A 27145-nucleotide genomic window follows, 5' to 3' on the forward strand; every position below is an offset into this window, starting at 1 on the left:
ATAACAAATTAGAAATTATGATTGTACACAAAAAGACAATTATTTTGATACCCATAATGATATAAAAAGAATTAAAACTGAAGATATGTTACAAAAATATTTTATAACTTAATTGTTACGCAAAGATTGTCAAAAATCGTAAATATCCGCAGCATATTTATAAGAACTATAATCTGTTTTTTTCCCCCAATCGTTCTCTTTCGATGATATATTCCTCTTTAATAACAAAATTTTGTTATATCTGTGGAATTTCAATCTTTTCATGCTTATAAATCGGCGAATAACAGAACGAGGAATATTCAGTTACTTAAAATCAAAAAGTTGTTTCACACCATCACATTGAACTCCGGTCCACGGTTAAGAAATATTAACGTAATATAAAACTTTATCAAAATTTCTTTTTTAAAATATATACATATATATAAATATAATTATTCGTATTATTGATTAATAAATATAAACATCAGAGAAAAAAAAATACATGTACGATACCTGTAACCCTTCCAAACAAGTTTTGTTAAAAATAAAGGTTTTATATTTCACGCCAATGTCAACAGCTTCGATAGCTCAGTAGTTAAAGCGTCCGTCCTCCTAAGAAAAAAAAAAAGCGTCCAGCCTCCAATCTAAAGGTCGTGGGATCGAATCCTGTTGGGAATGCTTTTTTTTTTCATTTATTTTTTTTTTAATTTTCTTTCTTTTACATTATTTTCGCTGAATTAACAAATGTATAAACTCGACATTTATAATTTTTGTGAAGAAATCATTATAAGAATAATATTTAACCCGTAAAAGCAGTTTTATCGACTGCGTAATGGTGACTTAATGGTGGCTTAAAGGTGGTTTAATGATAGCTTAATGGAGTTTGGACATTAAGCACCTATAAGTCTGGCTTAATGGTGGCTTAATGGTGACTTAATGATTGTCTAGAAGCTACCATTAAGCACCTTTAAGCCACCATTAAGCCACCATTAAGCTACCTTAAGCATCCATTAAGGACTTTGAGATGGCTTAATGGTTACTTAATGGTGGTGTATTTATTACTTAAATGTAGCTTAAAGGTGCTTAATGGTGACTTAAAGACAACCATTAAACCATCATTAAGGACCTATAAGCCACCATTAAACCAAACTTAAAGGAAGTGTTTCATCTTGTGGCCATACACGAATAGTTGAAACTGTGTGAATCATTATATTTCAAACCAGAAAAAAAGTGTTGAAAAAAATGTGTATTTATGTCGTAAATGTCGTTGAGTTCTTTATTTCTTTGATTGTACTCACATTCTGGGCAAGTTTCTTTATATTTCTCTCTGGTTATTTTTTACAGTAATTTGTATGCACCTCATGTGGTTTGAGTATAAATACAGAATTGAAGCTGATACGGCGACTATGAGGTATAAACACCAGGTAAAGCAATATTGTAAGAATTTTACAGGCACAATTAATTTCACTATTTTTAAGAAGGAGTTTGGGTTATCTTATCATATTTATTATACTATCGTTTCAAAAAGGAAGAGATTTAATAAATCGTTTCAAAAAGGAAGATATTTAGTAAAATCTAGAAGTTCATTACTTGTCTAAAAGGTATAATGTTTGATTTTTTAAAATTCTCTCTCTCTCTCTCTCTCTCTCTCTCTCTCTCTCGCCAATTTTATTCAGTTTTATAAAAAAAAATAATAATAATTTCTTAGTTTCTGTGAAAACTTTTTTCTGTTCCCCCCTTTTTTTTAAAAAAAAGAAAAACTCTATTCGCTTTTTATACATAGTTATTTTATGGGATTCTTTATTCTAATAATGGTAGAATGTGTATTCTAACTTCCAGATATGAAGTGCGATAGGATATATCAATATAAAGGTTTTACTGTATATTCTTCAATTTATTTCGCGTCAGGTTAAGTATTTTTTTAAGTGCAGCATCCGTGCACAAATTTTTTAGACATGCATCGATTCGGAAGAGTGTGATTTCAGATCGGTACTTGCACCGTTCTTACAAATCTATAACGGTGAAACTCTATGAATATGAAAAACAATAAAAATCTATTTAAGTTACAAATTTTTTCAAATATTGGCCTCTCTTTCTACACATGCTTTGATGAAGACATATATTTACGTTGTCCTCACATCTACTTAGTACTAGAATGAAATGACGGCTATATATGTATGAACACTTAACTTTGAATAGGCTTAATTTGCCAAAATCAACCAACTTTATTTGCATGTCGAGTCAACAACATTAAAAGGATAAAATTATAATTATAGAAACAGAGAATTGCTCAGGAAATTGATTGGTTTATAATGCAAATCTTCATTCAAAGGGTCATTGGAAAACAAAAACAGTCTTACGTAATGTTCCTTGTTTTTCATGGAAATGCATGAAGGAAGTGTAAAACAAAAAGTCAGCCCCAATATGTCTAGACAGTGGAACTACGTGATGGAAGTGTTGCTATTCTGGGATAAATAATGAATTGCTTACAATGAAAATATCGCATGGATGCGTATGCTGTTTTGCATTGAGTGTTGTCCAAAAAAAGGGTGAGTATTCCCGGAGGGCAAACTCGAATAAAGGTTTACTATCGTCAACATTTGAATCTTCACACATCTTTGCTTTAAGGTATCGAAATATCTGTTTATTCTTACGCAGATCTAGAGAATGAGGGGGGGGGGGGGTTCGGAGAGCACCCTTGGATTTTTCAGAGTTATTAAATTTACATAGTACTAAAAAATAAAATATATATGACATTGGAACCCCACACCCTAGGAAAAGGGGACTCCTAAGTTGGTGAGAAGAGTAAGACATATGATTATTTGACGTTCTTGAAGTTAAGCGGAGGAAAGCAGCCCCCCTTTTCATTATTTTTACTTTTATGTCTTTTTTAATTCCTTGTCGGATTTTTTGTTTGTTTGAATAGGATCGACTCAGAAAAAAAACCTAGATCCGAACAAGATTAACCATATACTCCTGCAAATCCTGTTACTTCAAAGTTATTATATTGGCAATTATGTGTCCTTGACCTACCAAACTTCCCCAAAAAAGTTAGTATGACCTTCTACAATGACAAAGTCAGGTTAAAACTGCCATGATCCTTATTTTACAGGTTAAAAATGCCATGATCCTTATTTTACAGGTTAAAACTGCCATGATCCTTATTTTACCTTTTGGTTAGAATCATGTCACTTTTACCGTGACGGTCCATAAACTATTGTAGCGAGTATGAGTTAATACACATGCAGTGAATATGAGCATTTGAGAACAATTAACTGCCAAATGAATCATTGTCACCTTTGATTCTTTCCAACTGACTTTTATTCAGAGTCCTGACAGACAAAAAAAAAAGGTTTATGGTCTATTTTCCTCTTTAAATGTAACAAATTCTCCAGTTTTAGCTAGAACGGGATTGATTAAGACGGAACACAGATAAAAGATAATGTATTCTTACACCCTGTATACTGTCAACAATTGTCTCTTGGCGGTAAATTCATTGTCAATAGGTGTTACTAAAACGCGCAACGGAAACGGGAAAAAATGGAAATAGCACACATATTTCGGACATAATTATAATGATCATGTACATCAAAAATATTTGGGGGGGGGGGGTGTCGATATTTTATCTATACAGGAATTTATATTTTAAAATCGCCTCTCAAGTAGCCCTCTTTTGTAAAAGAAAGCAATATTTTAATCTCCAATCCGGAGGGTCCAGGATGCTCTTCACCCTCCTTGCCTTAGTTAGAAGTTAACATATTAAGTAAAACCCTTGCTTTGCCCCAGGCTTACGAATTAGAGTGAATGCACAGGTTTCTGTAAAGAACTATATACGGTAAGGGCGTATTCCTGCCCCCATAATAGTCAAATTTTGAAAATCTCTTGAAATGAGAAAAAGTGCATGTATTGTACAAAATAATCCAAATGAAGACAATATATAATGAAATTAGAAAAATTAGTTGGCTTTTCTTGTCTCTGTGACGTCACAAACTATTTGGATTTCCGTTATTTTTTAAATAGAGGCCAAAATGCACAGAGTTTGTTCAATTTTGACTATAGTATTTATAGAGCGCAAGCTTGCTCAGGTACCATATTTACATATTTCATTAATATTATCATTCTACACATTATATCAAAAGATCTAGTCTGAGCAGACCTGCGCTTGATAATTTCTAATCAAAATACCGACGTAAAATACACTATTTTCTCTCAAAATCATTGCAATTTGGAATTTACGTCATTTTATTGACGTCATATCTAACTAATGATGTCATAGTTGATAAAAATATTTAATGCTTTGAAGTCTGCAAATATCCACCTGGTTTAGAACATAATTAAAGATTTCTCCATCAAAGTTTTATTTTGGGGGCAGATACTGGCCACTACAGAATATAGTCCTTTTAGCGTTGATTTTGCATATCAACAATATTTTCAGCCTGGGAATAAAGAAAACTTCACTGACAATGCTATTTCTAAAACTCGATATTTGAACCCCTAAAATGCTGTTTTTACATACATACATTAAAATATTTGTCAAAATAGCAAAAATTTCATTTCCCAACAAGGTGCAAAACATTATTTATTTTGGTCGAATAGTTTTTGAAATATTCAAAAAGTGGAACAACCCTCGTATAAAGAGTAAAAAAAAGTTATACGTTTTGATGTTAGTGACTTTTGAAATTTTTTATGATTTTATTTTTTCTATGGAGCTTTTAAGAATCCATATTATCTAATTTATATCACTTCTTGAATATGCTATAGCTCAGTACGTCTTCTCATTTATAGCAAAATATCTTTTTTGAAAGGTAAAGATAAAGGCTTGGTACATGTACAGCAGTTGCTCGATCCGGCAATGTATCTTTGTTTGTAAGGACTTTTTTTAACATCTGGCACGAATCTGGTATCAAGTTAAAATTTGTGGAATCGTTACGGAAGTTAATTTTCAGCAATAAAGTTGCAATTCTTGGTAATAGATATAATAAAGGTTTGTCAAAGATGTTAATCAAAAATGTTACTGTAATCTTTAATTCCACGTGTTTGGTACACGATTTTCAATGTTGATACATATCACGGTAGTTTTAATTTCATTTAATGCATACCAGACGTGCTGAAGTGACATACAGGATATGCCGAAGGAAACGGACCCCCCCCCCCCCCAAAAAAAAAAAAAAAAAAAACATGTAACACTAAAATACAATTGAACAATATTTTTAAGATCCTCTTTGAAATTAAAATAATAATCTTACTGAAATTCAACATATCCAAAATAAACTGTAATTTTAAACTTTGTTGCCTTATCTTTTATTTCAATTATTTATTCCTTGTCCAGTTAGTTTGTAATTTTAATGATTTAGCCGTAGACCACAGCTTGCATTCATTAAGCTTTAAAATAAAGCTTTAGTTTTCATAAATCAAACACCTTAGCCGTCTGTGACCTGACATTGAGTTTAAATCGTTACACTTTAAAGTTACCACATCACAGCAGTGAACTACTCTCCCGATGATTAATTTCTTCTTCAATGACACGGGAGTCTAACTTTCATCCATATTATTGCAGCCCGGAAGACCGGGCTGCTCTATACATATAAGTTTAAGTGTTGGTATATGGGGATTGAGGTGGGAGAAGTTATTCAGAATTAAAGGTTTTCTAAACATGAAGAAGATTGTTAATCAGAATGTTCTTTCCCTTTATAAATTACGAGAACACAATATATTTACTTCCATAAAGTGAATCTGTAAAAATATATATGTTTTTCATATTTAATCATTTACTATCGAAAAACCGACAGGTCCGCTTTTTTAGAACATCGAATTTTACTTATCGCATAAAAACGTAAAAACGTACTTTACACAGTTCGTGTTTTATATTCTTAAAGTGAAAGACATTTTTGAAAATATGTGATGCATGTGTCTGGTTTCAATTTATATTTTATGCAGCCAACATTTACTTGAGAAATTGATAAAGTTTAAAAGGATATCGTTTTTGTTCGATTTTCATCCGACTATAAGTTTTCAAAATATTCTCGACTATCGTCTCCATCATTTAGACGCATGCCTTTTTCACACATATCGAAGCGGTTTGATAATCAAGACTCATTTCCATTGTTTACTTTATTTATTTCCCGGGCGACAATTGATGGTTACATCAATGTTTTTTTGTGGTCTTTTATTAAAGGTCAAGTCATAGTAGTCTAGAGCTGTGCATTCTAATCTCTCTCTCTCTCTCTCTCTCTCTCTCTCTCTCTCTCTCTCTATATATATATATACATCCACTGAATATTTTCTCCTTTATTTCTTAAGAAATCCATTGTCGTTTATCAGTTAGTAAACACCGCTTAGTACATCATCTACACAGGTACTTGTGGACAGGAACCCCCCCCCCCCGATATATGACCCCGGGCTTGTTGAATTTTTTTTTTTTTTTTTTTTTACAATTTATACTTATTACACTTCCTTATCACGTATACCATACAAAAAATTGGGTTAAAACTCAAAATAACAGTTCCATACAAAAAAATACCTCACTTTACATAATAAGAGAGATATGTAAAGTGAGATATTTTTTGTATGGAACTGTTATTTTGAGTTTTAACCCAATTTTTTGTATGGTATACGTGATAAGGAAGTGTAATAAGTATAAATTGTAAAAAAAAAAAAAAATTCCAACAAGCCCGGGGTCATATATCGGGGGGGGGGGGGTCCTGTCCACAAGTACCTGTGATCATCTATTCAGAATTCTTGAGCAGGGGCTCTTCCATCAATGAAACGTACAATGATGTACATATCAATGATATAATATTTAATCTATCTAATCATACTTAAGATGATTTTTGATACAGATATAAATATAGACAATAAAATGTATTTCTTTGTAACATTAATTCCAATACTAACAACCAAAGAAAGCATTTAATTGTTTAAATAAATCACACACACACACACACACACACACACATATCAAAACCACCCTTAAGCTTTTCAGTTTTAATTTTTTTTTAAAACATCGATAATACGCATGCTTATTCTCCAAATTACACTTCATGACCATCTTTTCGCTTTTTTTACAGACAAATCTTTGTAAATCCCAACTAAAATATGTACAGTCTGTAGATGATTCAGATATTCCTAAACTACTTAACTCATACATACACTGTATATGTTTAGCAGCCTAGAGTAAAAATTATGAGAATGCCCAAAACTATGTATGACTTCCTTAGCCAAAGAAGAGGAGATACATCGTGCTTTTCGGTCCAAGGAAACCTCCTTCAATTAGATAGTACATGTATGACTAACATTACTAAAAACAGTATAAGTTATAGCAAATTCAAGATTATTTAAATTTCTCGTAGAATTTATCGATCTTAGTTGAAAAAAATTATAAGAATTAAAATGTCAAGTTTAAAAGATTTTCATTCTACTGAGAAATCTTTTATTTTTTTATTATAGTTCACGGCTTAGTACAAATATAAACTACAGATTGTAGAGTACTAAGTAATTCTTTATCATGGAAACATGCATATGTGAACCAGACAAATGTTCGGGAAACCCGTTTACATCAATCATTAGTAATATGGATTGTTCAGGAACCACCGTGACTGTGGAATGCATGTACTCGTAATAAACACAAATATTCTTCTTACCTTCATATTTTTCGACCTAAAATTTCACAGTTTAATAACCTTTAAAATTTACACAGTTTAATAACCTTTTAATTTGCATTAAACCATAACAAGGGATGAGATACATCATTATAAATGTGAAGATGGATCTTTTTCGGTAAATTATGTAATTTTTCAGTGGAGAGGATGTCTACTAGTAAATTTTAAATTATTTGTCCAGTCTCTTTGTATATATATACGAGGGATGATCAAAAAGTTCGCGAACTAATTGTCTGATGAATTACTTCCTTATTAGAAATAAAATGAGGTTTCAGTGTTCATTATTTTTTAAAGCAATCCTCCCCCATTTTAATGCACATCTGCCATTGTTCTGGCCATGCGCGAATCACGTGATCCAGACGGTCACGTGACATGCTTCGTAGCGGTCTGTTCACAGAAGCTAAGATATTTTTCCGAGTCTTATATTTCTTACCATGCAAGTAATTTTTTATAACAAGAACAGACCATCTGTCAGAAATGGCCAAAGGGTGGATAAGGATATCCCGATCCCTTCCCAGAATTAGCATGGTGACCATCACAACCCAAGTCCTCTGTCTCGGGAGCGTCGTTTATCCAATGTGGAAAAAGTATGGGCGTCTTATTTTTTTCATATCTCATATGTTTAAAGTCTAAAGTAAACGATATTTTAGGGATTTAATATTTATATTATTGCTCAAATATTCAACCATTTTTCTTACTGTAACTTGGCGATCTTTCAAAACAAATTGCTCAACTAAGGACATATCTTTTTACCGGCTTGCTCATTCAATCCAATTAATGATTGAACTTTTGGTAAGTCTTTTGTCTTCATAAACCTTGTACAAATTATCATATTCTACTGCAAAGGAATTTCCGAGATGTACGTTAAACTTTTCAACCGATCGTTGCTCCTGTACGACTGAGTCAACCATTTTTTGTCACAAGTGACCTACATATTGACGTCATTTTCACATTGTGACGTCACAAACATGAAGCAAAACATTGCGTAACACCTGCTATTTATAGAACATGTGTATGACTATATGTGTGCCAAATTTCATTCTGATCTGAATTGTGGTTTTTTTAAATATAGAGATAGTTCGCGAACTTTTTGATCACCCCTCGTACATTACAAATTATTTCAAACTAATTTTCAGTGGCAACATTAAATAGCGAATTCTTATACACACGTTGAATTCACTATCTTTATGAACAGAATTTTAAGTGCTTTTAATGCATATTCTTTTTGAAATCAAACTGATCTGCTCATTTTTAGAACACTTTACTTTTTCCAAATTGAAATAGTAACTAATGGTCCTTGTGAAATAAAAGCTTTTATTACCTCTACCGAGGTTTCCTTATATAAATTCGATCCTTAGATGTGAATAATTCCCTAGAAATCACTGTGAATTGACTAATCCCCAGTTTGCTGTGCGTTAGTCAAGTGAGCTAATCTCTGCTTCGAAAGTTGTATCGGTATCGCCGTGAATGGACTAATCCCCGTTTTTCCGTGCGTTAGTCAAGTGAGCTTATCCCTGATTCGAAAGATGTATCGGTATAATAAAACAGTTAAAAAGTATATCATTGAGGGAATTAGCAAGATTCCAGTTCCCCTCGACCAGGACTATTTCCCGAAGCGAAGCTGACAAAATTAAATATACATGTACCAGAATCTGCAGGCATGTTCACGAAACTTTCCTAAGATACGTCCTAAGATTGTTCCTAAGATATGACTTAGGAAGATAGTTAGGAACATCCTAACATCAACTTAGGACAAATCATAAGATGTAGCTCGACGGTATCTTAGGAACATCTTAAGTTAGGATATCCTAACATACGATGAATACTATTGTTTCTACATACATATAAAATTTGGGAGACATTTGCAGCCAAAAAAACTTCTATATTACATAACAAAAATTTATCCATTTACGTGATGATTTCAGTATAATGTTAATGTTTACATCTTTAGAATTATAAAAGAAATATTTAATACCCCATGTAAGTCGCAACGAAACAGCGAATTTTTTTCTATCAAAGTGAAAGATTTAATTTCATTTTTATTTTAGCTTTGTTTCAGCAATAATCTACAATATGTTGGATGACTCAAAAGATAAAAAATAATCTTGAATTCAGTAATTTACCAATGAAGATTATGATATGACGTACAGTATTATAAAAGTCTGAATTATTTTTTGAAAAATAAACTGATAAAAAATATTAAATGAATTTTGCAGGGCTCGAAACCATGTACTATAGTATTCAACAAGGGAAATGTTTCATTATTTTAAAGGCAATGCTTAATCCCCGAGTCTTGGAACTCTCAACAGTTTTTAAATATGTGAATCAAAACAATACACCCCGATTTACTTATATCAAGGCGATTTATAAAAATAATAGAATAATTTTCACTTTTGGTCCCTTAAACATAAAACTTGTATGATTTATTTTTTATCGGGAGAGGGGATGGGACTGACCCCACATTATCTTTCCGAAAATACTCGCTTACTGTTAATTTAATATGGATTGTTTTTTAAAAGGCTGTTCCCCCACTTTCTTTTGCAGTATGGACGACCCCCCCCCCCCCCACACACACACACACTCACACACATTACATGTAAGAAGGTTTTTGAGTGCGGACAGTTTTTTTTTCTTAAATTATGTCAAAGTTTTTCAGGGAATTTTATTTTTTTGGCTAGTCAATTATATTTTTCTTCCCCTCTCCCTAAGAGTCAATTATTTTTTTCTTCCCCCTTTCCCAATTTGAAAGGGGATCTGACGTGCCTGCATTATGAATAAGAAAAGGAAGTGAAAATTTTCAAGTGCAAAATACAGGTGTTTTTTGATGAGGTGGAAAAATAGATTATCGAACATCGTAACTAATGTTGCAAAGAAGAGGGCTTGATATAACATTTGTGAAAAAAAATGATTTTTGTAATTCCTCAGCCAGGCCCGTAGGAAGCAATTTCAGTTTGTTTGTTTTTTTTTGGGGGGGGGGGGGGGGAGGGCACAACCATATATTTTCAGTTGGGGGGCACTATCATCTTCCAAAAATTCCTTGACAAGCAAAGAAAAAAAGGTCGTCAGATTTTATTATTGAGGGAGCAGAAGCATATAGTAGCTATGCTTTCTATAATATTCTATATAGCGGCAAAATTATCAGCCCCCGGACCCCCCTCCCCCCGGTTCCTACGCCCATGTCAGCTAATACGCAGACTGTTGAGGAACGTGAAATTGTCGCTTATACTTGCGATACTCAGAAAAATAACCATCACCACAAACTTAGGATGATCTTAGGATATGATTTATGTTGTCCTAAAGTTAGGAAAAACTTATGACGAGGTCCTAGATTTAGGAAAGCTTCGAGAAACTGACTTAAGACTAAGATATTTCCTAAGACGTTCTTAGGACACATCTTAGTCCTAAGATAGCTTTGTGAACATGCCTGCAGAGGTATTTATGATTCACAGTTCTATAATCAAGAAATTCAATTGTTAACATGAAGTAAAACAGTAGCCTAGAAAACCATTCGATAAACGAATGATTTGTTTTATTTTTTATCCCTTCAAACACCATACCAGTGCAAAAGACCATGTTCAAAATTATTTCAGAGACTGAGTTATTCTGTAAGGAGGCAATATTTTCCCTGTGGTTGCTTTTTTATTCATTCACAAGTAAAATCCAGTTTTCAAACAGAAATAAATCGGTGAAGATTTGTTTTTCATAAATGGAGTTGATAAGTCATGAATCGAAGTTTGTATATTTTAACAGAGATGTTGCAGTTCTCAGAGGCAGACATCTATATCTAGATCCAAGTACATATATTTTGCAGTAGGCTTCAGATGTTGCACTATACTATGCAAAAAAACAGTAGAAAACGTTATGTCCTTAGAGCAACACCTTTTCTCTCCAATTCCAAAAATAATAAATCATTTAAAAATATTAAAACTCACTCTTTCTGGCACAGAATTAATGTAGAATTCATTCAATCCTCCTGTATTGCAAACACAATTTAGTTTAATAAAGAAATATATATATACATGTATATTTCTTAAGGAAAGGAACCCCAAAAGCTGTGAAACATCATGGAAATCCCCTTCTGCGTAAATTACTATGGAATTGCCCCAAAGATTTTGTTTTTCAAAAATACCCAAAATGCGATTATTTTTTTCAGGTCATCCCTTGATAACACAGGCGATTGATCAACTGTGCCATTTTACATTTTACTTTAAATTTTACACACTGGTAGACAAATGTTTCTTTAGACAGAAAATCTGTAATTTGAAAACTGTACCGCCCAGCATATTACTTATTCAAAATAACTGAAATTTTCTAACACATCCATATAAATACCCAACAGTGCGATCTGGTGTGACATAGATTGCTGGGCATAAGCCAGAAGGTAAGCACTACGTAAACAAATGACATGTAATTCATTTTCAACAAAAAATGCTTAAAATAATAAATTCCAATAACTACTCAAAAATTTTGTATATCTTTGCGACTTTAATTTTTAGTGAGCACTGTTTTGAACTCTGTTTACTATTTAAAATATCTTTTTAATTATCGCAATATCGATCAAACCTATCTCCAGTTCTCTTGTTTAAATAAAAACCTCAATTGTGTTAGAATTTTGAGCATTTCTATCTCCTTAAAAAAAATTAAAGTTTATTATTTAGATATTTCTTGTTTCATTTGTGTCTTGTTGTTTTCCCAGTCCCACCATGGCATTGACTTGGATACACTGTATTGCCCTACTCTACTGCTTTTGACTTTTCGGACCTTGTAGAAACTAAGCTCCTCTTGGTGTTTAGTTCTGTCTTATTTTATGTGCAGCAGCGGCCGATCTATTTGTGGTTGTATTAGAAAGTGCACATGAGGAAATGAGACGTTATTTTTGTTGTTTTGTTAGAATAATTCCTTATTGATAGCATGTATCAAAGCAATGAATAAAAATTTTTTAAATAGTTTTATATTATGTGTAAATTATTGTTATCAATGCATTTAAGTTTTTTGTCAATTTTAATCAGATATTAATCTATGAATTTACATTTTTTTTAGAAGTGCCCCCCAGCATGGGAATGTATAATGTATCAAAGCAACTCGATACGATCGTGATTTTCCGGAAAATTACAGTACTTGAAAATTTTGAGAAAAATTGGTACTAAATTTTGTTTTGAATTTGCTACAGGTGCGATTGACAAACCAAAATTTTTTCTATACGTCACATTTATTGTGATGGTAGAAATCATCGGCATCATCACGTGACATTAATCCAGGGTATTATGATCAGCACATGGAACGTTTGCGGCCGATTTGATGCTATGCATCAATATATTATCTTATTTCTTTGTAGAACAGATATTAATTCGTTTTTTCCGACTTTTTTAATCACATAAATACAGGTAATCGACAAAGTTACAATTTCATTTTTTTGATCCAAGTTTTGCATATATAAACCTATGTATTACAAATACGAAGCATTTCTATGCTTTTAGTGCTGGAAATTATAGAATTTTTCTTTAATTCTATTCAAAATGATCCATGAAATTTGGCCCCTATTTTCTTTTTTTCTTTTTTTTTTTTTTTTTACTTCTTCCGTTTTTTAATTTCCAACAATTCTTATGCAGATTTCAAGTTATCTTGAGAGAAGTGTTTTGTTATGTACTACAGAATGAGTCTGTATTGTATTCGGTTTTGCTTTTTTTTTCATAGCCTTAGATTCTGATGTTCAATTAATTTGAATTTGGCTTTGATTTTTGGTATTAGCCTTTTTTCTTTTTGTTTTCATATCTACGGAAGCCCATTTAGGACCTATCAAAAATATTTTTGAATTCGATAACGAATTGTCGAATTTTTAAAACGAATTTAATTCGTTAATTTAATTTAATTTAAACGGCACGGAAATCAAAGGTTTTATCAAATTTTGGATCTCTAGCTCTCTGGTTATTTGTCAGAATTTTCTCAAACAGAGAGCTATAGTTCTGCAGCTAAGTTCAAAATGTGTATATAACACATTGCAGACAGACAGTCAGACAAAATGTATAGCTTGCAGTTGATCAACTTACGATAACATTACGAAATGCAATCATAAAACAATGGTTTTATATTTAAAAAAAATTACAGGAAGAAGATGACGAGAAAGGACACCTTGTTTCTTGTCACTTGCATAGGAGTCTTAGGCCTGTCGTCTGCACTTCTGAAGTCAATTCCGTTTCCGGTCGAGTTAGAAGAATGCTACAAATTACGCTCTTACAACATGACGCCATCTGATTCGGTTGCCATTAGTATACAGAATTTCTGCTTTCGAAATTTTCAATATACGCAGCTATCTGCTGGTAAAATATGGTCCGGTCCAAACATCACACAAGACGGAATTAACTATATTAATAGTTTATTCCGACAAATCTTTGCTGAAGCAAGGGAGGTAGAAAAATACAACAGAAAAGGTGGGCGTCACAAACGACAAGCATTCCCTGGAAGATACAGACGAGAGGTGCGAAGTCCAGGGGCTTTACAGCGGTTTGCAGCTTGTATTAATCGACTACAGAGAGAGGTAACTCGATAATTATTTTATCTCATACCTACAGCTTTGAAATGATGAAAGTAGTGTTATTTATTTGGTGAGAGGTCGATGTCATTCCTGTAGGTTTAGAAATAATTGTTTTACATATTGGTGTTAATGCCTAGTATAGGCTAAAATAGTTGGCTTTTCTCCTTTAGGATGTTATCTGCAAAGGAGCATTTGGATGAACATATAGTAAAGGGAAGAGAAATAGAAAGTTACTCAAGTGTGGTGCTAAAAAGCATTGTTCATGTTGTTCAGTTTTTGTTTGGAACGTAGTAACAGTTTCACTTCCACACTTCAATTAGAAAGCCTGATAAATTTCAGTTACAGGAAATCCTGCCTCACCTGAATTCCAGGGAGAACAAGTAAACAAATAGGTGATACACTCTTGATTAAACAGGTGGAAACATGGTATATACTGACAAAAAGACACAGACATCAAAGCTATCATAATTGTCAAACTTAAAAGCAAGCACTTGTTTACACTCCCTTATACTAAATAAATATAAATTGTCTTGAAAGATTACATTATCATGTAGTTTTTGTCTAGCGTGAAATTGATAAAGCATTGACAATATTTTTACTTCTTTTAATCAGCCCGTAAATAATCAATCATTTGAATGTATCACTAATAAGACGATATACATGTACATTATAAAACTATAAAGAAAAAAATTAACACCCTCCAAGCAGTAATTTCAATTGAATCTGTCTCTATAAATTCCAGGATCAACCCCTGATAATACTATTGGAAATGTCTTTTGAGAGAAAAACTTAATTATCAAAATGATCTTTCTATGCTGAATTAATATGGAAAATCAATACTATTAGTAACATAAAAAGGCATCCTTTCATGGGGTCCTGCAGACAAATTATCTCAGTTTTTGTTAACTTTAAAGACATGTATGTTGTTTCTTGTTTAAAATTGAGGAATATAGAATTCAGTTTTGGACTCATCTTTTTCTGGTGCTTGGGAAAATCAATGACGTGATTTTCACGTGTATCACACTTGTCCTTTTTTGCAAGCCTAAATGTCAAGTTTCTACCCAAAATGTAACAGTTACTATAGTAGACAAATTATTAACAAATTATTAACATTAATTATCAATATTTCCAAAATGGTATAAAACCAAGCTGCAGGGGATGCCTTCGCATGCTAAGGGTTTTCGGTCCGCTCCACTCCTCTCAAACCTTGGCAGATTACACTTAGTGTACCAAACCTGTGGCCGACATAAGCGACATCTTCTGGACGCATTAAATTTTAACTCTGGATTCCAGCCAATCAGATAACAGTTTTCAAATTGTAGTTCGCTATCCACTCTAAACAAGAAATGGAGATGTAAACGAAAGCATGGATTGAAGAACTACAGGAGGTAATTAAAGGTTTATCATGCACCAGACGAAGATAGATATGAAGTGAGAATATAATGGTTAAGTGTGTATAAGTACACGGAGTAGCAAAACAATTTTAAATGATCGTTCGTCTGTTGTTTTTATAAATGACGTAGTGCGACATGGAAGCAGTCTTCTCATTGGTTCCAAGGGACTATCTTGGAAGAAACAGCGTATCAGCCACAGTATCTGACAAGAATTTGTGGGGAGGGAAGCGGACCGAAAATTCATGGCTTGCGAAGATGGGGATGCCCTGCAAGGTGGTGTCAGTCTCTGTTTCTTTTGAGAAAAGTAAATTTAAGACATTTAAGGTTTTCTTACATTTTGCAGTCTGTCGAAGAGAATGAAAGGAGAAACACTTACCAAACATTCTCTGTTTTCCATTCCGGACCATCACTGAGAAGTGCTCACGATGGTCCCGCTTTTCTCCCATGGCACAGGATCTACTTACTACTGTAAGTTTTATCATAATCATTTAAAATTCTTATCCATGTAGGTTTTTTTTTATTTAGGGAATTTTTTTTCTATGGTTGAAAGGACTGATATAGTCTTAGTCAACTAAAAATGAAGACTATATAGAAAGTTAACTTAGCATTTCCGCCTCGTCCATAACCATTTTCAATTTAATTGCCTCAAAGCAACCTCGATGAAAGGGGATATGATACAGGACAGAAATTGAGTCTGCATGCAATTTTAGAATCCTTTTCTCTATATCCAGTTAGGGTAAAAAAAAAAAAGAAGCATCCTTCTTAGGTCACATGAGTCACTTACATGTAGGTGACCTATTGCTATCTGTTTTTATCGGTCGTAACTTTGAAGTGGGACAAACACCATCTTCTTCTTTATTACTGATCACCAAGCGGTCAAATTGTTGATACGACTATAATAGCAATGAGCCTCTACCAAAATTGTAAACTTCAACACACTTCGGCTCAGGACTAAGGCTCCAGAGTGGGGGCTAAGTATGTAGGTCATTTATATCGGTATATTGATCATATACAAGAGGCCCTTGGGCATGATTTGATGATCCTAGTCCTTATAGTTGCTTTCTTTGGTTGTTAGTAAGGGAATTAATGTCGCAGCTGTTGCAGAAAAAATACATAACCCGCGTAAGAAAGACATTTTACTGTTTATATTTATATCTGTATAAATAATCATTTAGAGTAGGATTAAAAAGGTAAAATATTGAATTGTTTAAATGTACGTCATCGTACGTTTCCTTGATGGAACAGCCACTGCTCAAGAAATCTGTGTACGTGTTCTGCTCAGTGTTGTTTACTGACTGATAAGCGGCAATGGTTTTCATAAGAAATAAAGGAGAAAAAATTCAGTGGATGTAAATATCAAAGTTTTAACAAGACATAATTTTTAGTCAACGTTGAAGTGATCTTGAGACCACGCCATTTGCCCCACGATGATGCCTTGAACAATTTTAAATCTACAACATATCTTCATCCTTGTGTGTAAGTTTGTGATAATCTGCTCAGTGGTTCTTGAGAAGAAGATTTTTTAGCAACCAGTACTTTTGATTTTATTTTCCTAATTATCTCCTCTTGTAAAGGTCACATACTTAGTTTTAGTATAAACGAGAACCCTTGGGCCAAGATACTTTGTGACAAATTTGACAAAAAATGGCCAAAGGGTTTTTGAGATACTAGTATGGCCCATATTCTAAAAAGTTTACGCACACCGCACAAATGGCTATAGCATTAGCTCTTTGAGTCTTTGGCTCAGAAGAGCTAAAAATCTTCTTTACTCAGGGACATTTAGCAGGCAAAATATTTCCAGGATTATAACTTGCGATCTACCTTTTACCAAAATTGTGAAATTCATACCCCGGGGTCCATGATTCAGACTTAAGATTGGGACTAAAATGGTCATGTATTGAAAATATATTACATTTTTCTTCTTGTCTAGACAATAACTCATTCCCCTATTATATGCTGATGTTTTTTTTTTATTTTATTGATCACAGAGGTTAAAGTTACATGCAGTATTATCATAGAAGCATTTTACAGCTAAATATTTTTTAAAAAGTCAAATATTGCCTTAAACAGACTCTCAAAAAGTTTACCATTCCCAGTATTAATATAAATTATTAATTAGATGATGTCTAAAAATAAATATTTAATTGCCCAATAATGCTGTTTGTCAGACTGCTTATTTACAATGATATCCACTAAATCTCATTCGGACAAAATGCTTAAAATACTTTCTGTATGTTTATATATGCGGGTAGAAAACAAAATCTAAGGTAAAAGTATACATTATATTTACTACGAGTATAGATTATACATGTATTTGTTATATTGGGTGTTTTCTGTGCTTTAGCCTCGAGACAGCATGTAGGTCCCCAATCCCTTACTGGGATTCTGCTCTTGATCACGAGATGGAAGATCCTACCGATTCAATTCTTTGGAGTGACGAATTGCTCGGAAATGGTGACGGTGTGGTCACCAGTGGGCCTTTCCGAAACATGCGAACACTTCTTGGAGGTCCCTTAATCAGGAATGTTGGAACAGGTTGGTCAAAATTTAAATGTTGAAGGAAATACAGTATTTTTAACCAATGTACATGTGTTTTATTTTTATACATTTCTAATTTGTTGCAATTGCAAAGTATTTACACCTTTACGTATAGAGAAAAGCTTTCTTTAAGAATTAAAGGATACTAATTAAAGTCATTAACAGAGAAAAAAATATTATTATTATTTGCAATTGAACATGGGAAGAAAGCTAAAAATATGCTCACTGCTAATTTATGTGTAGGTGACAGCGCTCTATTCACCAAGGAGGGTCTCAGAGCTGTTTTGAGTCGAAGAAATTATGGAGACATAACGGAACCTAAAGTAGGACAAGACTATGTTTTCAGTTTGGAGGGCCATCATAATGGTCCACACAGCTGGGTTGGAGGCCATCTAGGAACAGTGAATACTGCACCGTACGATCCTGTGTTTTACATGCATCATGCTTTCATTGATGCAGTTTGGGAACAATTTCGAGACCAGCAGGTCGCCAATGGAATTAATCCAGAACGGGATTATCCTAACCCCCCTCATCCTACAGGGCACGGACCTAATGACATAATCGACTTTAGACCTTATATATCTCCAGTAACTAATATTTTTGCTATGTCGGATATTGTTGCAAATCTTGTCAGATATGAACCTTTTCCAACCTGTAGGAATGGATGTAATGGTAGTCCTTATTTGCGTTGCCAAAGGACTTCTTCCGGTCAAGTCTGTGTATCTAGAGATCGGCCTGGTGCACAATCGGGTAGGACCAATTTCGCTGCTTTTGACTCAGAAGGTATACGGCCTATGTCAGACTCACTTATGATGGCTCAAGCAAGCGGGCCTATTCCTGGTGGCTCTAGGTTCCGCACAGCGCCATTTAATGATAGGCGAAATGGAGGAATTGTAATGGGTACTGCTCCTGTTGCACCTGAAATCCAGGCAGCTAGGATGGAAGTGAGAGAAGTTGTTCAAGAACGTAAACGACGAGATGTTTCCAAAATATCTCAAAATGGTACAACCAATGGTGCTCATCATCAATCTGTTTCCTCCCTTCAACGGTCGTTTACAAACACTTTCCTCCTTGACGGAGAGCTAGATCTTAAGCGATGGGTTTATGTGCCAGTTCGTATTGTGCACACTAGATCTCTAAATGTCGACGGTGTTGACCCTACCTTTTATGGAGATGTAAGATTGTCAGATAATGTTTGTCACACAGTTCAATCTGGTGCTTCAAAAGTGTTTGTGGCTTCCAATGGTTTAGATTATTTTGGAACATATAAAGAATTTGTGATAATAGATGAAAGGCAACCGGTTTCCGTTACAACAACTGCTGTAGGAATAAAGAACCCGGATTATGGTGAAGGAGAGGTTCTGTTCACTGCATATGACTCTTGTGGAAGGCCATGTCGTCCTTTGTGTTTGACGGAAAGCAAAGGACAACAGAAGTATAAGGCTTGCTCTGGGGCTTTTAAGATCTCGTCTGCTAATCCTAAGATGTATAAACCTACGTATAAAGATGCCACAGCTGGTGACTGGATACTGCACAATTCGGTGGATTCATTTTCTTTGGATCCACAAACTCCAATTACTTTTGTATGTGGAAATAGTGAAACATGGCCCTGGGAATTTTAGAATTTTTTACATACATGTAGAATGGTTTGTCACAAATTTTATTGATCTGTGCAACTTTGAGAAAAATAAAGATTTAGTAAAGTAACAGTTTAATTAATATGCATTCCTGCAATATATTATCATTATATATTATTTATTTTGTTAGAATCTGCCAAATATTTGTAAAAATATTGTATAGATATAGCGAAGAATGACAATAAATGATTTTTTTAAACATGAATATACCAAACTCCGCATCAGCGCATACATATACACATGTACATGTCCGAAAAGTCCGAATTTATTCAGTGATGTTAATTATGTTCCCCAAACGAAGTTTGGGAACATATTGTTTTTACTCTGTTTCTTATTATTATTAAGGTCTTCCGTCTTCACGGAAGATCTTATAGTGATTCTACTGTTTCTTCTTATTAAGGTCTTCCGACTTCCTTCGGAAGACCTTATTGTTTTCCTTCTGTTTTCTATTACTATTATTATTATTCCACTTTTCATAGTACAGGCAATATCTCAGCTGTGCGTGGTTCAATTCAAAAGATTTTTTCAGGGAAGATGCATCATGTCCCTCACTTTTTTGAAATTCACTTCCGTTCGCGATTTTTTGGGAAATTTGTATTTTTTAAATGGAATTTTGTCCACTAATTTTCTCGAGAACGATTAAAGATATGAAAGTGAAACTCGCGGACATGATAGAACATCACATGTAAATATGCTGATCGACCTTTATTTTTCGTCTTTCGTACTTCCGGTCGCGAACGGAAGTGAATTCAAAAATGTTAAATTTGCAACTCTTTTGTTTTTCAATATTTTTCTTTCTAATTTACAGGGTTAATAGAGAGTCTTCTAAGAATTCTATGTATGTTTTCATCATTTTGATTGATGCATTTATTGCAAAGATATGACCGATCCTAACTTTCTCGTATGTTGCGGGTTCGAATCCTGCTGGGACGGGAGACTGTTTCTCTCTTTTTTCAGTTGTTAATAATATTTTTCTCCTTGAAGACATGTATGATAGTTTTTGCTTATTTTCTAAAGCTTTGTTAACAGAGATTCTACAGAAATCCTTTAATAATTATGATCTATGTTGAAAGACTGTGTTACATAAACGCAAACGAAAAATACCTTCAATAAAGTATTAAATGAAGTGAGATAGCATAACGTTCTGTCGGAAGACCACTTGTTGCCCTAGCAACAAGAAACGCATCTAGTTAAGGTCTTCCGTTTCAGACGGAAGACCTTATAGTGATTCTACTGTTTATTAAGGTCTTCCGTTTCAGTCGGAAGACCTTATAGTGATTGTACTGTTTATTATTATTATTATTATTATTTTTTTCCCATTTTTTGTCCAAGCGATTTCTCAGAGATGGCTTGATGGATTTTCTTGAAACTTTCAGGGATTATGTAGAATTAAATAATCTAAAAACATTTTTAAGGATTTTGCAAAATTCACTTCCGGTCGTCAGATATGTCCGATTTCCGTTTTTTCAAAAGAGTTCATGTCCGGACGTTTTCTCAGAAACGGTAAAAGATTAAGACACCAAACTTTCAGGGATTATAGATCATGACAAGTAGGTTTGTGGAATATCTTTAAATCCGTCAGCCGTCACTTCCGGTCGTCACAGGAAGTGATCAAAGAAATCAAAAATTTTAACTTTTCTGTTTTTGATTAAATCTTGCATGACATTATTGCATCTGTTTTGTGGTTTCGAAATATGTTGGTCCCACCGGAAACAGAAACGTCAACTTCCGGTTATAAGCGAAAAACTACATAATTTGAGTATTTTACTTTCCCATAAATATCGCTTATAGATGAAGTATTTGAAATGGTTTTTAGATATGTTATTTAGACTGCTAATGTCTAGAGTAACGTCAAATATCTTGGTAAAATTCACTTCCGGTCGCGTGTTTTACTGTCCGCAAAATAAGAACTTGTCAAAGTGAGATCTCAAAAACGGTAAGAGATTAAGACACCAAACTTATATGAGTAATAGAACTTAATGAGTAGGCAAAACCTTTTGGGTTAAGAGCGTCAGCCGTCACTTCCGGTCGTCACAGGAAGTGATCAAAGAAATCAAAAATTTTATCTTTTATCTTTTGAAATAAAACTTGCATCATATAATTGAATCTCTTTCACAGTTTCTATATGTGTTGGTCTCACTGGAAACAAAAAACGACAACTTCCGGTTATAAGAGAAAACTATGTAATTGGGATTTTTAACTTTCCCAAAAATATTGCTTATATATAAAGTCTTTGAAATGGTTTTCATATATTTTATTGAGACTGCAATTGCCTAGTGTGACGATAACCATCTTATGAAAATGCACTTCCGGTCGCGTGTTTTTCTGTCCTCAAATTGAGATTTTGTTCACCAAATTGCTCAGAAACAGTACATTTCTGAAGTCTAAAACTTTCAGAACTAATAGTCAGTCCTCAGTTTATCTACATCATGTAAAAATCGTACGTTGCCGTCACTTCCGGTAGTGACAGGAAGCGATGAAAAAAGTGAATTTTTAAAGTTTTTTCTTCTTTTTACAGAAATGTTTGGCTAATGCGAATGTTAGGTAGACCATAACAATGCAAATTATTTTCACCGGAAGTGCCAACCGAAAACCCGGAAGTTGTCTCAAACATGAGTAGTTTTTCATGGAAACTTTTAAGGATGATCAGTTGTGAATAATTTAGGTGTAGAATGAACATTTTATTCGTTTGGAGCACTTTCGTTCACGACGAAGTACATAAAGAAAACAGGAAAGTAATTCCGTTTGTTTTAACTTGTATTTACATATCTTTGGAAGCCTTGTGATAACTTTTGTTAATTATTTAGAGTAATCTTATTGAGAAGATTCTGTTTGTTTTTCAAAGAAGTCAAGAAAACGGAAGACCTGTTATTGCCTAGGCAATAAGTATCTAGTTATTATTATTATTTTTTCCCGTTTTTTGTCCAAGCGATTTCTCAGAGATGGCTCGATCGATTTTCTTGAAACTTTCAGGGATTATGACAAATAAAATAAACTAAAAACATTTTCAAGGATTTTGCAAAATTCACTTTCGGTCGTCAGATATGTCCAATTTCCGTTTTCTTCAAAAGAGATCATGTCCGGACGATATCTCAGAAACGGTAAAAGATTAAGACCTCAAACTTTCAGGAATTATTGATCATGACAAGTACGTTTGCAGAATATGTTTAAATCCGTCAGCCGTCACTTCCGGTCGTCACAGGAGGAGATCAAATAAATCGAAAATTTCAACTTTTCTTATTTTAATTAAATCTTGCATGACATTATTGCATCCGTTTTACAGTTTCGAAATATGTTAGTCCCACCGGAAACAGAAACGTCAACTTCCGGTTATAAGAGAAAAACTACATAATTTGAGTATTTTACTTTCCAATAAATATCGCTTATAGATGAACTATTTGAAATGATTTTAAGACATGTTATTTAGACTGCAAATGTCTAGAGTAACGTCAAATATCTTGGTAAAATTCACTTCCGGTCGCGTGTTTTACTGTCCGCAAAATAAGAACTTGTCAAAGTGAGATCTCAGAAACGGTAAGAGATTAAGACACCAAACTTATATGAGTAATAGAACTTAATGAGTAGGCAAAACTTTTTGGGTTAATAGCGTCAGCCGTCACTTCCGGTCGTTACAGGAAGTGATCAAAGAAATCGAAAATTTCAACTTTTCACTTTTGAAATAAAACTTGCATCATATAATTGAATCTCTTTCACAGTTTCTATATGTGTTGGTCTCACTGGAAACAAAAAACGACACTTTCCGATTATAAAAGAGAAACTATGTTATTGGGATTTTTAACATTCCCAAAAAATTTCACTTATTGATAAAGTTTTTGAAATGATTTTTACATATGTTATTGAGACTGCAATTGTCTAGTGTGAAGTCAACCATCCTAAGAAAATGCACTTCCGGTCGCGTGTTTTTCTGTCCTCAAATTGAGATTTTGTTCACCTAAATGCTCAAAAACACTACATGACTGAAGTCAAAAACTTTCAGAACTTATAGTTAGTTACCAGTTTATCTACATCATGTAAAAATCGTACGTTGTCGTCACTTCCGGTCGTGACAGGAAGCGATGCAAAAAAGTGAATTTTTAAAGGTTTTTTTTTTGTTTTTTTTTTTTTCGGTTCCGGTTCCAAGTTATGGACATTTTTCTGATTTTGAAATGAAATTTTATCCGCGCGAGATCTAAAGAACGGCTAAAGATATGAACTGGAGACTTGTTGGAGAGCATAGAACATGACTTTAAGATATGCGGGTTTGCCTTTTCGTGCGTCAGGAATACTTCCGGTCGCTACCGGAAGCGAATTTAAAAAGTCCATTTTTTCAACTTTTTAGTTTTTCAATATTTTTCTTTGATTTTAATAGGGTTAATAGTGACTCTTATTGTAATGCTTAATATATAATTTGTTTTCAAAATTGTCTACCGGAATACATTTTAAAAATAGATTTTTTAGACAAATCTTGTGCACGCAATATCTCGAGAACTATTCAATGGTTTTTCATCAAACTTTCAGGGATAATGCACTATAAAATGCCATTGTTACATTTGAAAGAATTTTGGAGAAATTCGCTTCCGGTTCCAAGTTATGGACATTTTCTGATTTTGAAATGAAATTTTATCCTCTCGAGATCTAAAGAACGGCTAAAGATATGAATTGGAGAATTGTTGGAGACCATAGAACATGACTTCTAGATGTGCAGGTTTGCCTTTTCGTGCGTCGTGGGTACTTCCGGTCGCTAACGGAAGCGAATTAAAAAAGTCATTTTTTTCAACTTTTACGTTTTTCAATATTTTTTAGTAGGGTTATATTCCTTTATAGATGCAAGTTACCGAACATAAAAGGTATCAGATTCCTTGAGCGTCATATGGCGAGACGTGTTTTGTTGCAAAACATTCAAGTCTTTTCATTAATGTGTTACTAACTGGAATAGTCCACTTTGGGGGTAAAGAGGAAAATAAAATGTGTAAGAGAACTTAGCGCTGCCTTTATGTTACTTGCCCATATATTATGATATGTTATATGTACAGTGTGATAAATAAACATTCTTAGGCCCGAAAATCAGGCTATAGCAACATATTTTTTTCTTTTAATTTCATTGAAGCTATCACGTACACTTATTCAATTGAAGACACATTTCAAAGAAAAGGTGCCAAGATTTACTCGTGACGTTTGGTGCGAAATAATGTATCTTGACCCGCCTTTCACAAATGGTCTGATGCAGTAGTGTAGAAGTACAGAAAAAGATTACATGGACATGTCTGTATCTGGAATTGCATAGAATAGAAAGTTGAATGCATAAAGAATAAAGGAAGTAAACACAATAGTTTTTTTTAGTTTTTATCAGTAACAGATTATTTTCTCTGCTATCAGTTAATGTTAAAATTCAAGTAACAAATCCGATGTAAATCTACCAGCACTTGCACAAAATTTAGCGGGCTAGTTTTCATCCTATAATTCCGCACTATAAGAAAACAAAATTAACCTGCCTGACACTCGTTACTTCAGGGAATGAGTGCAAGGTAAACATCAATGATGGCTGGTACATTGCGCTAGTGTAGTGGTTTCAATATTAAAGAACAAGGTTCACTTAGGGCCTTTTCTGGCTAGCCTATGCAATAAGACGTCATGAAATGCGTCATTTCAGCTAACTTTTAAAGCTATTTTTCGATATTTAATATAGAGCGTAACCTTTGATCTTAAATGTGCAACTATTAAATGATAGAACTATTTCTGAGGATTACAAAACCTGTTTTATTTTTTAGATCAGAGGATGCGCTCATTTATTTCTTTTTTAAACTAAAACTTGCATCACTTTACTGCATCTCTTTCCCTGTTTTGAAATATGTTAGATTCCACCGGAAATAAAACGTCAAATTCCGGTCTATTGCTCGGCAACAGTAAACGACTGAAGTCTAAAATTTTCAGGACTGATAGTCAGTCATCAGTTTATTTGAATCGTGACAAAATCTTGTATCGCCGTTACTTCCGGTCGTGACAGGAAGTGATGCAAAAAAGGGAATGGTTAATGGTTAGCACGTTGGATTTTCAGGCTAACGACCAGGGTTAAATCTTCAGAGTGTCTGAATTTCTTTTATCACTTTTTCAGCTTGAGTTTTCTTTTATTCAGAATCGGACGGAAGACCTCTCATTGCTCGCAATGAGTTTCTAGTTATTATTAAGGTCTTCCGACTTCCTTCGGAAGATCTTATTGTTTTCCGTCTGTTTTCTATTATTATTAAGGTCTTCCGTCTTCACGGAAGACCTTATAGTGATTCTACTGTTTCTTATTATTATTATTATTAAGTCTTCCGTTCACAACGGAAGACTTATAGTGTTTGTATTGTTTCTTTTTAAGTCTTCCGTTCACAACGGAAGACTTATAGTGATTGTATTGTTTCTTTTTATTATTATTATTATTATTATTATTATTATTATTCCTCCCAAATTTTGTGAGCGCGATTACTCAGAGATGGTTGGATAGATTTTCACAATTTTTCACATGATAGTAGGCTGATATATGAAATTTATATAAAATTCCGTTTTTTGAAAAATTCACTTCCGGTCCGAAGTTACGGCCGAATTTCCAATTTTTAAATGGACTTTTGTCCGGAATTTTTCTCGGAAACGGTTTGAGATAAAGATGTGAAATTTACAGGGGTATTAGATCATGACATTCTCTTTGTTTCGAAGTTGTTTTCGTGTGTTTTCGGTACTTCCTGTCCGAACCGGAAGTGAACTTGTGTTTGGTCAATTTTCAACTTTTTTGTTTTTTAATATTTTTTCAAGATATTATTATGTATAACAGAGGTTATTCTACAAATACTAAATATATAATTTGTTTTGAAATCAGATTCCACATTTTGTAGATTTTCGGTACCCTTATTTTCCCTATTTACCTAGTGTGTAGACAATGGGCAAAGAAAGATAACTCTGACTTGTAAGTGAGAATAGAACTTTCGAGATAAAGGCGGAAATAGTATCGATGACGTCAGAGACATATACACTCTCCATATCAAAATATTTAGACGTTCTATATTCACTCTTCAAAATTTAAGAGTACGTTGGTTACCGCTTCCAGTGCATGTAAAGTTTGAAGTTGCCAGTGCAGTGTAAGTCTGTATTGACAGTTAATTGATTTACACATGAATATATCTAAAAAAAAAATTAATATATGTGCTAGGTAGCTAATTCAAGTAAATATATTATATAAGCACTGAATATACATTTATAGTGATGGACAGGCATGCAGTTTTATCTATTTCGTATATTAAGTTCAGAATACGATAGTTATAAGCCTTCTGTAATGCAGACGATTTATTATTCTCTATGGTTTGAATGCGAAATTATCCCGATTTCCGAGTTTTACTTTCGATATCAAAAAATATTACATACACTCAAAAA

The 27145-nt window shown here is 33.5% G+C and overlaps 1 protein-coding gene across 1 annotated transcript; it reads left to right on the forward strand.

Annotated features, from left to right (window-relative positions):
• Positions 1–11955: 11955 nt before the first annotated feature.
• LOC133175414 (uncharacterized) lies at positions 11956–19816 on the forward strand. Its single transcript, XM_061310521.1, has 5 exons — positions 11956–12018; positions 13743–14172; positions 15907–16031; positions 17908–18098; positions 18345–19816. The coding sequence occupies exons 2-5, from the start codon at positions 13750–13752 to the stop codon at positions 19721–19723; spliced, it is 2118 nt and encodes a 705-aa protein (XP_061166505.1). The 5' UTR covers positions 11956–12018; positions 13743–13749; the 3' UTR covers positions 19724–19816.
• Positions 19817–27145: the final 7329 nt, after the last annotated feature.

Source organism: Saccostrea echinata, unplaced genomic scaffold, assembly GCF_033153115.1.
Source record: "Saccostrea echinata isolate AGI-Se365-2 ecotype Australia unplaced genomic scaffold, CSIRO_AGI_Sech_v1 ptg000062l, whole genome shotgun sequence".
NCBI lineage: Eukaryota > Metazoa > Mollusca > Bivalvia > Ostreida > Ostreidae > Saccostrea > Saccostrea echinata.

Excerpts from the sequence above, each read along its gene's own strand:
- LOC133175414 (XM_061310521.1), top strand. The coding sequence starts at position 13,750 with ATGACGAGAAAGGACACCTTGTTTCTTGTCACTTGCATAGGAGTCTTA. Across the intron at positions 14,173-15,906 it reads TTAATCGACTACAGAGAGAG|TCTGTCGAAGAGAATGAAAG; the intron begins GTAACTCGATAA and ends TACATTTTGCAG. Across the intron at positions 18,099-18,344 it reads AATCAGGAATGTTGGAACAG|GTGACAGCGCTCTATTCACC; the intron begins GTTGGTCAAAAT and ends ATTTATGTGTAG.